General features: G+C 36.0%; 1 protein-coding gene across 2 annotated transcripts in view; it reads left to right on the top strand.

The window, feature by feature from the left end:
- Positions 1-16,680, top strand: part of ca10a (carbonic anhydrase Xa) — a 216,304-nt gene that overhangs the window by 67,941 nt on the left and 131,683 nt on the right. For both annotated transcript variants that reach the window (XM_055175822.2, XM_055175823.2), the window contains one exon: positions 15,958-16,100. In XM_055175822.2, the coding sequence (XP_055031797.1) occupies positions 15,958-16,100 (143 nt within the window). The remainder of the gene's footprint in view (positions 1-15,957; positions 16,101-16,680) is intronic.

Below are 16,680 nucleotides of genomic sequence, written 5' to 3' on the forward strand. Positions count from 1 at the left end.
AAACATCAAGAAAACAAAGAACATAAATCAAACATTATGGTGTCGAAAATACTCCACAACTTTCTGTTCTTGGAAGACATGAAAATAAAGAAGAGAAAATAATAATGTATGTGCAAATGCGATCTATTTCCTTTTTGTAAATGTTGTAGTGAAGTGTCCTGGCTCAATATTTTCTTGCGCGTGCGCTGTTCTACGCATACTGTCGGCGCATATTTTGTTACCTTGTATGACTGCATTTTTAAATGGGGGGCATTAGTATGGTCGTAGTAAGGCTCAGTGATGGCAAAATAGTCCAACCAACATGAAAAAGACCAACATGAAAAAGAGCCTTGATAAAAATTGTGAAATCGTAATTTTCCCAAAACAAAAATTGTGATATGATATGTTTTCCCCATATCACCCACCCCTAGTACCACCCCATTGACAACTTTCGTACCACCTTGTACCTTTTTTTCTGAGATTATACCAGTTAGGTGTCTGTAATGTTATTTAAAATGCAAAGCAAGACCCCAAAGTCTTTAGAATAAATTGACAGATAGATAAATCAATCAATAAATATCGTGAGCTCATCTTCACTCAAATTGTGTCGTAATCCTGTTTAATAGTTTTTTTTGTTTGTTTTTTTTTTGGCGACTTGATGACACAGGAATCTTCTCACTGACAAGCACATGAAAGATAACAGCTGGATGACTAGAGGATTATTTTCAGCTTCAATGACAGTTTAAACTAAATCCACACTTGACTTGACAGAAATGGTTAAGAGACAGTCAAGGAAAAGTAAAGTGATGGAGAAACAAGGACAGAGATGAAGAAAAAACAAATCTCTGCGATCACATGCGGCATTTCTCCAGAGGAGACGTCCACCAGATGTTGGACTTTTGTCTGTTCAAACGTTTATTTACATATTGAACGACAGCCAGCCTGCTAGTAATTGTGTCCTGCCTCGTGCTTATCCAGTTATTATCCATATTGATATAAGGCTTATAGTTAATTACAAAGAAGTCAATACTACTAGATGAGTTTCTAACCCACTGAGATGTTCCATAAGTCAGTCCTGGCAGAAAATTGCTAGCCTCCGTAAGGACATAACATTTTACGTCAAATTGGTGAAGCTGAATATGGATAATTCCTTCCGTTTTTATTACAGATGGAAATTAAAGCCAGCATGCATCCGACATCTTCATGAAGATATCAATAATTCTTTGAAACCACTCAAATAGCTTTTCATTTTGTTCTGTGGCAATATTGTCAGCTCAGAAGTGCTTGAGGATAAAGCCTGTCTTCAGCGTATCCTGGGGAGACCGGCATTGAAGGGCTCCTCTGAGATACAAAGCTTCCTAAACAGGCAGGCAGCAATTAGCAAGCAAGAGGAAAAGGTCCTGTGAAGTGGTCTTCTGTTGATGTTTCTCCAATGAAGCAACCAGCGTACGTGTTCTGCGTGCGGAGAACCGAAAGAAAGCGTTTACCCGATGGCGACCATACTGCTTTGGTGTATAGCGTTTTAGAGTGTGAATCCACACACTTATCACCATAGCAGATTTCTCGGCTTTTTCTTCTCATTGGTATTCTGCGGTTAGTCCTCTTTGTTGCCAGGTCAGATATCCCTTCCCATTAAGAAATGACAGAAGGAGTTAAGTTGACTGACATGTTTATTGTTCTCAAGATAGACCGGCCTAATGAGACCCATCAGCTCAGTGTGCAGAGATTACACTGGCATTAGAGGACACGTCCATAGAGGTTTGGCTCTCCTCTACCTTTTTGTCTGTCCTTCCTGATCTGCCACTTTACTCCTGAAACCGTTTACCTCAGCCTTGATGACTTTTGAAGGATTTTCGCCTCAGACACTGATCATTACGAGGGGGCTGTTACTCCTGTGTGCGCTAATGCTACACCTGATAAAGCCCTGCTTTGATGAACTGCACCAATTAGCTGAGAGAGAGAGAGAGAGAGAGAGAGAGAGAGAGAGCTCAATTAGTCAGGCCAAGACTTTTGTATTGTACATTTCTAAAGACCCCCAAAATATAATTATTTCTCTCTTAAAAAAGTGAAATGCTTTCCAGCATTAGGTTGGATGGGTTTCATGTATGCAAAACCATCTATACAGCATGTGAAAGAAGAGTAAGCATTATAAAGAAGTCAGATTAATTTACTTAAATTTGTCATTGTACTTAATTAACTCATTCACTGCCAACCACTTTTTGAAAAGTTGCCCGCCAGCATTTTTTGTGATTTTTACAAAATCTTCACAAAATGCCTTCCAGGAAAATGTTCTTCTAAAAATATTAAAACATACAAATATATCAAATATAAGACCAGACCCTCTGCTTTCAAACAAACAACAAACAAAACGGGTAAAAAAACATTTCATCCTATCAATTATTTTTCTGCTTATAAACTCTTAAATATTTTTCTTAAAAAATACAATTTGTTTAGCAAAAAGTTGAAATAATTGCATTTTTGTGAAGGGATTTTGTTAGAGATCAGATACAGAACGATTATCAAAACATACATCAGGGTTTCCAGCAGAAAATTTGTTAGTATTGGTGGTATGGTTGGGCGGGTGGTCGGGGCCGGGGCAGTGGCAATCAAAGGGGTGGGGCGTACGCGTGATGATGAAAATTAGTGATGCGCGGGTCGGCGTTTTTTCCAACCCGCGGGTCCCGCTTTTATGAAATATTTGGCCCGCCCCAACCCGCAACACTGTATCTATTTTTACAACCCGCACCGCCCCGCGCCCGCGACCATTAAAATAGACATACTAGGCATTTGTAATGTAAATAAAAAGAGGCTTTATTTCAGCCTAAGAGTGCTTGGAAACAGCCATTAGATTACATCGCCCTGTAAACTGGCAACAACATACACAAATGAGCCATAGAAACCAGCATGGTCAGAGATAGGACAATGATAAACCAGGGGTGTCCAATACATCGATCGCAAAGGCAATGCCGGTAGATCGCGCGTAAGTTAACTGTGTATTCTCATGCTGCTCCATGCCTCCACGAGAAAATTGGCATTATGAGTAATTGTGAAACACTTAAGTCTTTTTGAGTTGCTGTGCCTTTCTTCTCATATGTGTTTTTATAAATCTTATGCCTGCCCGCTGCAGCTCAGTCGTGTAAACTTCCGAAATTTACAAGCATGCAATCGCATCGCATTCTTGCTTTTATGCACGAGATGAAGGGAGAGAGAGAGAGAGGCAGCGTTGTGCTGATATATGCTTCTGATACTATTGTAATTTTCTTTCAAGTTTGTTTCACTAAATCTCCGCTATTTTAAACAGTACTCGACATGTGCTCCAGGATTTTTTTTAACTCCTCAAGAAAATAGAGTAATGGTGACATCCCTAAATCCAATGTAGAGATATATGCAGTATAGTCCACGCATTTAAAGTGTTTTTAACATGTAGAACTTGTCGGCTTTATCATTTTAAAAGTAGATCACCACACAAAAAAGCAGCATTTGTATTATCTATTCACAAATTCCCTACCTTAATTTCTCCTGCAGATCGTCTTTCATCTTTTAATTCTCCGTTTGTTTTGTTGTTGTGGCTGGCAGCCAGCGGGAGCTACTTGGCGCTTCCGTGACGTCAAAGGTTTGGGGATATCAAGTTACGTTGCGGAAGTTACGTTGCCACATAGGCCTTGGTAATTTAACCTTATCAAAGAACGTAATTAAATGTAAAAATATATATTCCCAAATATTTATTATATATGCTACAGGGAATTAGACGCAACATATCAGTTTTTTAATTTTGTTTTTAATGACCCGCCCCAACCCGCCCCGCATTACAGTTACAATTTCTTTACCCGCCCCAACCCGACCCGCGGGTTACCCGCAGGGCCCGCGGGTTACGAGACGACCCGCGCATCACTAATGAAAATTAAAATATTTTTATTAAAAGCACTCAAATAAAACTTTATTTTGAAGAAACTATGACTGACAGAAAATGAACACATACTAGATTATTAATGAATTAAATGTTTTTAGCAGACACTTCTAACAGGAATAGCTGCGTGATGAAGTGAAACTAAAGGGTTAATAAACCCAAACTGAAGCAGTTTGGCGAACGATGATAGATAAAGCAAAGATTGTAAAATCTGATTATTTTCCACTATTAATTACATTATCTTAAAGGAGTGTAACTACTGTAGCATGTAAATAATGCACATAAATAACGTGAGCAAGAGCGCTCAACAATTATATTGAATCAACAGGCATGTGCAACCTAGCTAGCAGGTTGCTTAAACAACAAAATCACCAGCTAACTTACTTTAAATTTGCAAGAACTATAGACTCATACAATAAGAGGCTTAAATAAACACAAAACATAAGTTCACTTACAGTTCTCACGGACACGTGACAGGCCATTTCGGCATTCGGCCATGTGACGCGCGTACACGCTCACGGTGTGAAGTGCGTCTGCGCTATTCTTCGAGATGTTTTATCAACTGGCTAGTTATCCCCCAGACAGCGACAGACCACATGTTTCTTTCATTTCAGCCATGTGGCACATGCCCGCTCGCGGTGTGAAGCGTGTCGGCGTGCGAGACGCACTTGACTGCCTTTTGTACAGCAAATTTTATTATTATTATTATTTTTGGACAGCCTAGTTAAGGCAGTAGGGTTTCCCAGCTTAGGCGAGCCGCCCGAACTGCAAAGCGCTGCGGGAAACCCTGTACATAGAGTTTAAAATTAGTAAATCGTTTTTTATAAATTAGGTAAGTCTATCTAGTGAATAATTGCGGTATTACAGATTAACATAAAATCTCATCAGGAACACTTTTTTTGCAAATGTTTTCTCTTAATTGACGAGATAACTTGTCAGTGGTGTAGAAAGAGTTAAGAACAAATTATAAAAATAATATTAAGGAATTGTTTGCATTGTACCATATTATGTTGCAGCATAGGTTTAGCTGTTCAATATAGAGTATTTTCAATTCAATAGAAATTAATTTATAGAATTGTATAAGTTAAAATGGAGCCATATAACCAAACCAAAGCTAAAAATGACAGTGGTGATAAAACTCTCAAAAAGACATACGCAAAACTATTTATGACGATAAATCCTCCCCACAAAACTATATGCAGATTTGTTTTTTTCTCACTGCTAAAATATTTCACATTTTCAAATCACACAAAAAACCCTGTTTAGTCCCCTGGACATCCATGGACCCTACAGGAGTATCTTTGAATTGCCAATATGTACCTTTGAATTACTAATATGCACTCTTTGGGTAGAAAGGTGTACCTTTTTGAAAGGGTACTGTCCCAGTGACAACTTTTGTACCTTTATTTCTGAGAGTGGATGTAACTATGGTAAATGCACAGTGGTATCTTTCAATTTTAGACTTTGTAAGTTAGGCAGGTTATGCGTTGGTTATTTTCCTTTTATTACATGACTCGTTGGAATGCTTGATTCTGATTGGCCAGTCGTGACATTTGCAGGTTTGAAATTTCCAGATAACAATCGCTCAAAAACGAATAACACATGGCAACCCAGATGCTGCAAATCATTTTGACAGCTACAGCTTAAAATTACACAAAAAATTAAATATAAATATGTCTTTTAATAACATGTATTACATTATATTTACAAATGATTGACCGAACGAATTACAAAAATTATTGTGTTTTCCTCGCGAATGGTTACATTTATAAAAATCAGGTAATAAAATATTCCAAATCAATATTTAATGTTCCTTACCTTACTCTTAAGGTAAACAGCTGTGTAATAAGCAGGATAATGTACAGGCAGTCGGTTATTATTGCTTTGCGTCAGGTACTGATCACCAGTGTTGGGGCTAGTTACTCAAAAAAGTAATATATTACTTATTACATATTACTCTCAAAAATAGTAATGCCTTACTTTACTTTATTACTCCCTAGAGCAAGTAACTAGTTATATTACTAGTTATATTACTAGTTAAAAAATTTTTCTGGACAAGAATGTTTATTTGGGCAAGCCACGGCCAAGAAAACATCCAAACACAAAACTCCCAAATCAATAAAAAGTTACAATTTTATTAGATTAAATTTGACAACAATTTACTCATTCAAAATACAGGGATGACAACAGGTTGCAATTCATTTTAGATGGACACCTTTAAATGGACAGCTGATGAAAGAATGACGGTTCACAATAAATTATTTCCTGATTAAGACTTCCAAGAGTTCTGTATTCTTAGCAGGGGGATACCATGATGTTAGTGCACATTATTTACCCACCCACTATACACAGCAATGCACAGCAAATTCATCCAACACCCAAACATATAAATATATCAATTTAACACCGCAAAGTAATAAATACACAATCAATTCAATAAATATCATTAATATCACTCAAGCTAAAGACACGGCCTTCGTCAATTACCGTAAAATTGATATACAAAATTGATGGGATAAACAACCTGCACGCAACCCCTGTTTACATACAAACAAACAATGAAATGAGCGTCGGGGGACCGTGGCATAACCTTACATTCATCAAGGTCTCCACGGCAAGAAAACCCACCGTTAATACACCACATTTTAATACAACATAAAAATTACTGCTGGCTTCCTTACCCGCTACCGGACGTGGGGCACAGCGTTCGGAGAAACATTAAAGAGTGTGCACTTCACCGTCAAGTTATTTTCCTTCCGTTGAACATAATAAAATAATGACTGAATCTCCACGCGTCGAAAGTAGCTTTCTGTTGCTGGGAACCTTCCTCTGAAAAAAAGCTTGCCGTTGTTGACGCTTCCATTTTCCCGATCTGTCTTTGAGTGTGCCGCTCTGTGCTGCTGGCTGCCGGGTGTCGACCAATCGGTGATGGTAAATGATACCTCGTGCCAAACTTAGACCAATCACTGTTCCATTCACGCCCTCCTCCCCTTCCCTTTTGTTCTCTGTGTTGTGTGCCTTGTGTGATGAAAGTGCTACTGGCGAATGTAACGCAAGTAACTAAATCGGGAAAACTGTAATAATATTACCATTTTCAGACGGGTAATGCGTTACACTACTAGTTACTGAAAAAAAGTAATATTATTACTTTGTAACGCGTTACACCCAACACTGCTGATCACACTGTCAAGGGTTATTTCTGCGATAGCAACCATCTGCCTATAGAGTACATTATTCCTTACTTAGTATATTACATATATTTACTGACAGTCTGTTTGCTATATTGCAGTATACCTAATATACACTTTACGTCAACACAACAAATGGTAAAAATTTTATGTTTTCCAAGATTCCCAGGGCTTTGAATCTTTTCTGCATTTCTACAGTATGCACTTTCCTTTGTCCCTCTGCTAAGAAATCTTCAATTTGAAAGCTCGAAGCTCTGCTGCAGTCGATTACATCTTGGGGCAGAGGCTTTATGAATTTGTGGCAAGGTCTGAAAAACAGAAATAATTAATGGGTGACTTAATTGGTGCGAGTGTGTCTTTTTAGATCCAAAGTCTGCCTTCACTCGACCCTGAAGTTTAATAATCCTTGAGGGTGGCCAAAACACAAGCCTTAGCGATTACTTAGGGGAAGGCAATAATTATTCTGTAAGCGTGTAGTAACCCGGCTCTATTCTTCTTCAGTTTTCATGTCAGATAATTAGAACAAGATTCAAACCTTGTGTTTCTGGGAACAGATGGGGTTCTCTGTCACTGCACACTATTGTATGTTGACCTTTGATTTAATGAATTTGATGTAATTGATAGAACCGGTCTTGTGCTTAGATTGTAAGTATAAATATCAAATACTTAATCAGATTCTGCTTAAGTCCATACATGAATTTATTGACGAGGAAAACAATTCACATGTCCTTCACATGTGCTGTATAGCACTTTTTACAATACATTTTGTTTCAAATTAGCTTTACAGAGAATGTGTTTCAGTGTATCAATTACTTTACTGCTTTGTAATGCTTGGCTCTTTTATTAGTTACTTGAAGTGTCTTTCTCTGTCTGATAATGTCCAATACAATAATGTAAAACCTAGAGATACGTCAAAAATAATACTAAACTATATTAACTCACAGTAAAGCGGTTCACGGAACGAAATCAAAAACCATGTTCCGGAACAGAATCGTTTATTTGAAATAATGACAACCGGTTAATAACGTTAGTTTTTCGTTCTTTGACAAGAGTTTTGTGCAATATGATTCGGTGAAGTTCACTTCCAGTCGTCGTTGACTTATACTGCTTATACTTATACTGAAGAAATGAGACACTTGACACCAGGAAGTAGCGTACTTAAGGCCAACTCCAATCAAACGTGATTATCCCTATGCCCTTCAAAGATCAGAACTCTTGATGTATAAACTTGAGATAAAGTTGCTCTACTGTGTCTCATACTGTAGTACATATGGGGAATAAAGCACTGAAAAACAACATCATTTCCACTTTATGTGGAGCGACTGTTTATGCTGCATCTTTTTCCCGAAGCGTCGTTTGGAATTCGTCCTTCGTCTGTGTGTGTGCGCGTGTTTAAGTGCACTCAAAAGTGCATACACCGAGATGCGCGTTTCAAAAAGCAAGCGAACAAACTTTCTGTTCTTGACAAGACACATACAAACAAAATGATTTTGAAATATTCTTTTTCTAATAAAAACATTTGTTTAAGTTGTTTGTCAATAAATTACATGGCAGAAATTGTCCTTTTCTTAATTCATGTATAATGCTAAAACAAATGTAGGCATGTCAGAATTACAGTTATGCCGCTTACATAATGTAGCCTTTTTTAATGTTTGATGACAAGATAGAGACTTAAGGTCTATAATACTTAATATAAACTTAATAATTTAAGTTTAATGTCCTAATGATCAGCCTACTTGTTCGTTTGTCCCACAGCTGACATGGAACGTTATTAACTGGTTCGGGAACTTTATTTTTGGTTCTAACTTGTTTTAGGAACATTGAAACCGGAAACGTTAAAATACTGTTTCTGTTTGGAACAAACCAATTGGGAAAAAAATCTGGTTCAAAGCCCTGATTTTGTCATATCTGCCAGACAAAGTAGTCAAATAATCTCTAGCTCACTGACGCGGTACCCTTTTAAAAACTAGACCTTTGCAACCACAGAGTTCATATCAGTACCTCAGAGGTAGCCTACATAGTGGTTCCAAATGTACATACCAGCACCTGAGTGGTACATATTAGGACCTTTTTATTAGGGATGCGCCGATCAGGATTTTTTGCAGCCTATAGTGAGTTCCAGATTTGCTGTCTTTGTGATCAGCCAATACGAATGCCCGATACCGATTCTTCAATCTGATATACAAGCTCTTTGATGATTGTAACTGTTAACATATTTTTTAGATAAAGTAATACCACATATGTTGTCTTTGCATACAACTTGCAGTATATTTCTTGCAGTAATTATATTATTGTTTTTAATAGAAAATCAAATAAATAAGCACAACAAATATTTCTTCTGCAAAGAAGAGATTTAAAATTCTTTTAAAAAGGATTATGTCTGTTAAAAGTAATGAAAATAAAACATTTCACAGTCTTTACTGTATGAATTAAATATACACACATTCGTAAGAAGTATAACAGTTACTTTGTCATGAGCAGAGAGTGATTTTATTGAGAGAGGAATTAGGATACTGTAGCTTTAAGACGTGCGAGAGATCGCTCTGATAACGTGCACTGATGACAGGCAGCTGTGTGCGTGCGTCAGGTGTACGCGGACAAGAGGAGCTGTAAGGAAAAAGAAAGTTTATACTGTCAAAACTTTAAAAACGCATGCAAGTAATGTACTTCCGGCATGAGGATGCAATTGTTCGGGATAGATATGTGTTGTATACGCTGTTTGATGGGGATGCGCAGACACGTCATGCTATTAGGACCGGAAAAATCCTCATAGAAAATACACATATCTCAGGAAAGGCAAAGAGAGAAATCCAAATATGCACGTCGCACATGAGCAACGGTTATAAAAATGCTCGCACTGCATACAATGATCTCTAACTGCAGCCGCATTCAGGAGCCCTTTGATGACAAACGTAAACAGAAAGATCGGTTCATGAGATCGGCAAAATAATTTTTTATTTATACTGCTCCAGTGACGGTAGTTAGTTTTGAGGTTTTTGCGTGCATTGAACCAGATCAAGAAGGAAAAGTAGTCAGCAAGATTAAGTTTGTCTTATCATTTTTACTATGCAAAATTATTATAAATTATCACTACGTATACTGTATACTGTAGAATAGACAATAAACATGATTTTAATATTCTAATCTGTTTTTGCTCTAACTCTTAAAACTAATAAAATACTTTTTGTGCCTGTAAATACTCAGACAATTGATATTTTATTTCTTTAAATTGCTGTTTAACTTTAAATGGTCACTGGGACTTTAAATGATGAAGCACTTTCAATAAAGAAAATGCTTAAATTTTAAGAGTTTTTACAAGTCATTAAACAGAACAACCTCCTTTATTCTCTTTAAGGACATGCTTAGATGTGTCCAGACAGGACTTTTACTGTCACTTCCCGTTAAGAGGAGACTGAGAGTGTCATTTATCTATGTGAAAACAAAGGATGGCTTAATTTAAAACATCCTTTCAAAGCAGCACGGACATGCACGGCACGTGAAGCGAATATACAGTTTAAATCTTGAATTTGACATATAGTAGAAAATATTACAGGTGGATTACAGGCCATAGGTGAAAACCGTTGCTGGCTTTGGTGATTGTTTTTCAGAACGACCAAAAGGAAATAAGTATTTGACCATTTATGACACGTGACCTGCATTTAGTGGATCGATTTCATACTCTTCCGTTTCCGTATGTTTATTGATTTCCTGTCATTTTGTTGACTAAGGCAGAAGCATCTAAATTATTTGCCACCCGCTTGCCTGTCTTACCTCTTAATTTAACACGGCAAAGATGTTTTTCACATAGATTGTGTTCTTTGTGGGAAATGAGCTCATGATTTTGAGGAAAAATCGACATGGTGATGAAACACAGAGGCGGGGGGCAAGGAGATTTTGTCTCCGTATACCTAGGCCCGTGTTTATCCATGTATAAAAGTGTGTGTACATGTTGCTACTTTGTCAAGTTCGTTTCTCAAGGAGAATTGACGAAAGCTCGCATGACAGGAAACAGCAGGTGGTGCTTGTTCTGGAAAATGCAGCCTCAAATTATGGCGATTCACAAGATGAAAAATATGGTGTGGGTGCCACCTGCCTCCCTCTGCATCAAGACAATATGAACAGTGATTTATGAATAGTTCTTACTTATTTGGAGGGCTGAATAAAGGGCAAAAGTGCTCATGGCACTGCAGTGCCATAAACATTAGGGAGTTGTGTAGTGGTTACGCAACGTATTGGCATCATATCAGGTTTTCGGCTGATCAATTACTCATTTTTAATTTAAGGTTATGGATTGATATGGGATATTTATTAGCTGACGTTGATACATTTTACTTTATCTGTATTGGTTGATTATAGAAAACATGTCAGCTATTAATAATTAATTTATTATTATCTATCATATAGGATACTTATCCCAGACCTATTACTTCTTTCAACTGTTGTATTTTGGTTGGTACTACATTCTGTAGCACCAAGTACGAGAACAGTCAGACTCTAGCAAAGTTTTCCCCCAAGGCAATCTATCTTTCAAACAGTTAAAACTGCCTCCAAGGTCTCAGTACTGTGCAGTATAATCATGTACAATGCCCAGTTCACTCTTTTCTACAATATTTCTACAATATGTTATAGTTTATATACTGCTCAGCTTCTACACATTATATTCCCAACATAACTGTATATCTGTATAGTACTGTATGTGTATATAATATACTGTAGGGGTGCGTGAGGAAAAAATTACGTGGGGTTAGTTGTAACACGGACTGTTTACATTGTTGCACAGGGTTGAGCGTTTACTTTTCACACTGCCAAAAGACGATCTCTCGCAAATTATTGGAAATGTACTGTATAATGTTTTCCAGAGAATTGTTGGTGGCATGCAAGTACATTTTTTCATCATATGTTTTTTTTTAGGTTTCTGAGTTGGGTGTGTAAGATACGAAATCCAATGCTATGTCATATTAATCAGTGTCTTGTTGACTTGAACATAGCATCGTTTCGAAATATGTGTGCAGCTCTTAGCAACTTTTTTGGTGGGCTTGAAAATATTTTGACCCAGCGAGGTTAATTGTAACGCTGTGTTACAACTAACCCCTCAGCACTTACGATATGAAAAACGCTAACGTTAGCGTAATTCTTGTCGTTGTTTTAAACAGGCTACACACGAATGATTGCTGGCAACCAACAAAATAAATATGCTTGTTTTTTCAAAAATCGTGTGTCAAATGTATTTTTGTTCATATCTTTAATATTGATTGAATAAGGTCATGTCAAAGATTGAAATCATAATGAAATGAATGGCTAAAATCAGACTTTGATGCTCATTATCTCATAATTAGATTTTTGAAACTGTAGTATATGGTTAGTACAGATGTTTTGTCATAATTATGCTGTTTTTTCTCACATATTTAGACATTCGTTTCCATTTACTATTGTTAGAAAAGGGCTGGATGAATGAATACAGTGTGGATACCTGTCTATTATAGACAGATTTATAAACAATATCCACTTCAAGTATATAGACAAAATAGTATTGAAATATTTGCCTAAAAAATTCATTTGTTACAATTAACTCCACCTATGGGGTAAGTTGTAACATTTGCACTTCTGTCACGTTTGGTGTAATTGTCCAAGAATGGTAAGTATTAGAAACAAACTTCAAATGTTCATTTGTAGCAGAGATGTATGTGTTGCTTGTGTAAAAATATAATTAATCAGACTCAAATATTTTTTTCATGATTGAGCCAAAACCAAAAAGCGTTAGGTTGTGCCCCGCTCTCCCCTATGTATGTGCAGTTTTCGTGTTATGTGGAGTTTTATGCCAATTAATTACTTGAAGAAAGTGTAGTCTTAATTATTTCAGTTTAGCATATCTTAAAATGTAGAGTTAGCCATAATGTACAATAAATTTAAAAGTGTAACGCTACTGTATAATACCACTACTGTTAGCATAAAAAATATTGGTTTTAAGATTCGTCCGTCTTAGATTGTCTAGTAATATAGATCGTTAAAAATTTTATTGGTTATTAGTTTATGAGTCATAAAATTTAAATAATTCTCTTTTTTGGTAAAGGATGTTACTGGACCAAAAATTTCCAGCAATGAAATTGACTTGATAGAAGATGCAGGCTTAAAGGTTCTTAAGCACACTGCTGACTGCTCATACATTATTGATAAAGAGTCCTGTTTTGCAAGCTGTCAATCATCTCGTGTAATGGTTTGTCAGCTGGAGGTGCATGTAGCACAACGCTGTGATCCAGCCCGGTCTCCACATGAAAATGCCAAAGAGAACACTTTGTGTAAATCGTTTAAATTGCTTGAAATGTCACAGGCTGCTGGAACTCTGATGTTGAATGTTGAACTCAGAAGGAATGTAGGGTTACTGTAGCAATGACTTTTCAAGTCTTGAATAATTATGCGTAAAGGAAAGCTAGGGGCATTTTACATTGTTCTGTGCGTGTGTGTGTGTGTGTGTGTGTGTGTGTGTGTGTGTGTGTGTGTACTGTACAAAAGTAACTGTAGTTAATTTAATAAACTCATGAGGCTGATTGTAATAAGAATTAATGACAAGAATTAATTCTGAAGTTAAAAGTCACTAATTTCCATTGTAATTAAAAAATTCACACATACCCTCTAAAAACCTGGATTGGTTTAACCTATGGTTGGGAAAAAATGGACAGAACCAACCGTTGGGTTAAAAATAACTATCCTCAATGTTGTTACCCCACCATGGGTTAAAACAACCCAATATTTTTTAGAATAATAAGAGCATTAAAGTCCCCATAAAATCAAAAATTATTTTTTTTATGGAATATTGCAATGTATTTTTTATTCATGTGCCCTCATAAATTTTAATTAAATTCTCAAAATGCACTTACACCCTCTTGTCCTTCTCTGATATTGAAGCATGGTCTCACTGTTAATACGTTGTATTTACATGTAACTTTTAAAAACACAAAATGCATTTTTGTACATTTAAATAGATGCTGAAACATACAATATAGACGCTTTTGCAACATTCAAACATAGCATTATTTTGTTTTTACAGCTACAAAACCTAAAACATGTTTTATATCATAAATATTGCTGTATAATTTCCCTTTAACCATTTTATCAATAATGTTACCACCCTAACCCTACCCCAAACCCTTTTTATCCAAAGTGTTTAAAATACGTAATCTATTCATTTTATATTATGCAACGTAACAGACAGATATGTGTAGTAACATTTTAGTAACAATAGCATTTAAAAGATATTATAAGCCGCTAATACAGACCTACCCAAAACAGTTTATTAAAATCATGTAACGTTACTGTTACAGAAAAGCACACACAGACAAGTGTAATCACAATAACTTATTTATTGCAAAATATTAAGATCAGTACCAAAAGTATAGTTAAAATGACGATGTGCTGCAGCCGCGGTCCTCTTTGGAGTATATAAAGTACAGGTAATATTAAAGTTATTAATCTGGCTTTCTTTTGTCATGGCGCGCATTTCAAATTTCAAACGTACACCGACTGAAGCGAAAGACGAAAATTACAAAAATCTGTGTTGTGGCACACAAAGAGCCAATGAGCGTTTAATATCACTGCCGTAAAGCAATGTGTCATAAAGCTTCTTGAGGTGCCATATTTGAATTTAAATTTATAATGAATGCACGATTTGACTTTTACGGTCACTGAGAACTCGGATCAAGATCGCTGGATAAAGAGCTGAATTTGAATCTGTTCCTCGCAATTGTATGAATGGTAAAGATGTGGATTAGAGCGAATTAATAAAATTAACATCTTTTGTGAATTTATGTTGTGTTTTGGTGTAATTATTGTTACATAGGAGAAGACAGCATCAGAGAAAACGCGTTTTTGTATGTCATGGCAAACAAACTTACAAAATAGTTAAATGATTACAGAAATGTTATTCATTTTAAAGTTTTAAAACGTAACAGTTAGTCTTGTATAATATTGTGTAATTCTTTGAACATCATAAACATTTCATCAGATAAATGGTCTTAAATAAGTCAGAAAATATGACTGAAAACATCTCATCAATATGAGTAAGAAACGCCAATGCCCGCCATTTTGATATTTATATAGGAACAACTTCCATACAAATTTGTATGTTTGTAAAGCTGTTAATACGTAAAAAATTAACGTATTATTCCTGTCAAAACGTAGATATTATACGTTTCAGTGTGTTTTAAATGTAAGTAAATGTACCTGTGGCACAACCACACTTTACGTAAAACACACGTATTCTCATAAGATCACGTTGCATATTGTCAGTTTGAACATTCATTAACCTTGCCCCCCTTTAACTGTCAGTCTGCTGCGATTTTTAATTTCTGTAAGAAGTGCCTACTTTTGTGTATACAATCAATTCACATTTGAAAACGTCCACTATTTTTCTTGTGTAATATTGTGTTTTACTTGGAAATACGTCACAATACAGAAATAGATCGCAACTTCTTTGTTCACAGGGACTCATGTATGAATGAATTGGATACGTTGAGAAATACAATAATAGATTTGACAATAATAGATTTCAGTCAAAATAATGTTGCACAAAGCATACAAAAGGTTTTTTAAGGTTGTTTTACTTATAAAAGATGCACTGGCCTAAAGTACATGAAGTACATTTACAGGAATATATTATAGCATTTAAATAGCTTTTCAAAATTATTACTTAAAATAATTCACTGGGCCAAACTATACCACTGATAATACACTGTTATTCTACCCCATTAAGATGACAAAATTGATAAAGGTGATGTTTTCCACATCTTTCTCGCTCTCTCTCTATCAGGCTGCATTTTTCTTCTAATAAATATGACTGTTTTATGGCTGAATATTATAATCATTGGATGTATTTTCCTTACGTTGCAGTTCCATCTTTCTGGGGCCTTGTAAATTCAGCATGGAATCTGTGTTCGGTGGGAAAGAGACAGTCTCCAGTCAACATTGAGACCAGCCATATGATATTTGATCCCTTTCTTACACCACTGAGGCTCAACACTGGCGGACGAAAGGTAAGCCGTGTTTTTTTCTGATGTCTGCATGGCTATAGTATCAGTGTGGAGAGGAAAAAAAGCAAATATTGTTACTGGTCTCAAACTGCTATGATCTGATGTGAAATGGTGTTTGTTATGTTGGTTATGTTAGATGCAGAATGGCTGTGGACAGTTTATGTTTAGTTTGAATTGTATGATTTGTAAAGCCATAAACATTTCTACATAGTCATTTTATGGACATTGAGTCACATTGAGTCTTTGTAAAGATCAGGAACCTGTACCATGTCCTCTGAATTCATGGCTATATAACAGAAACGTTGGTGTTAAAGAAACGCCCACAGTTTAAGATTTAACATCAGTCATGTGTAAATGACTGTGTAGTGTAAACTTCTTGACACTGATTGAATATAAATTCAGCACTCAGTATAATTTAATGTTACACCTATTCAACACGTGTTAAGCATGTTAGCATACAAATACAATATTTTGTAGTCCTCTTTTAAAGGATTACTCCACTTTCTTTAAAAAAAAAATCCGGATAAGTTTTTCACCACCATGTCTTTCAAAATGTTGATGTCTTTCTTTGTACAGTCGAGAA

This window comes from Misgurnus anguillicaudatus, chromosome 4, assembly GCF_027580225.2.
Source record: "Misgurnus anguillicaudatus chromosome 4, ASM2758022v2, whole genome shotgun sequence".
Classification (NCBI taxonomy): Eukaryota; Metazoa; Chordata; class Actinopteri; order Cypriniformes; family Cobitidae; genus Misgurnus; species Misgurnus anguillicaudatus.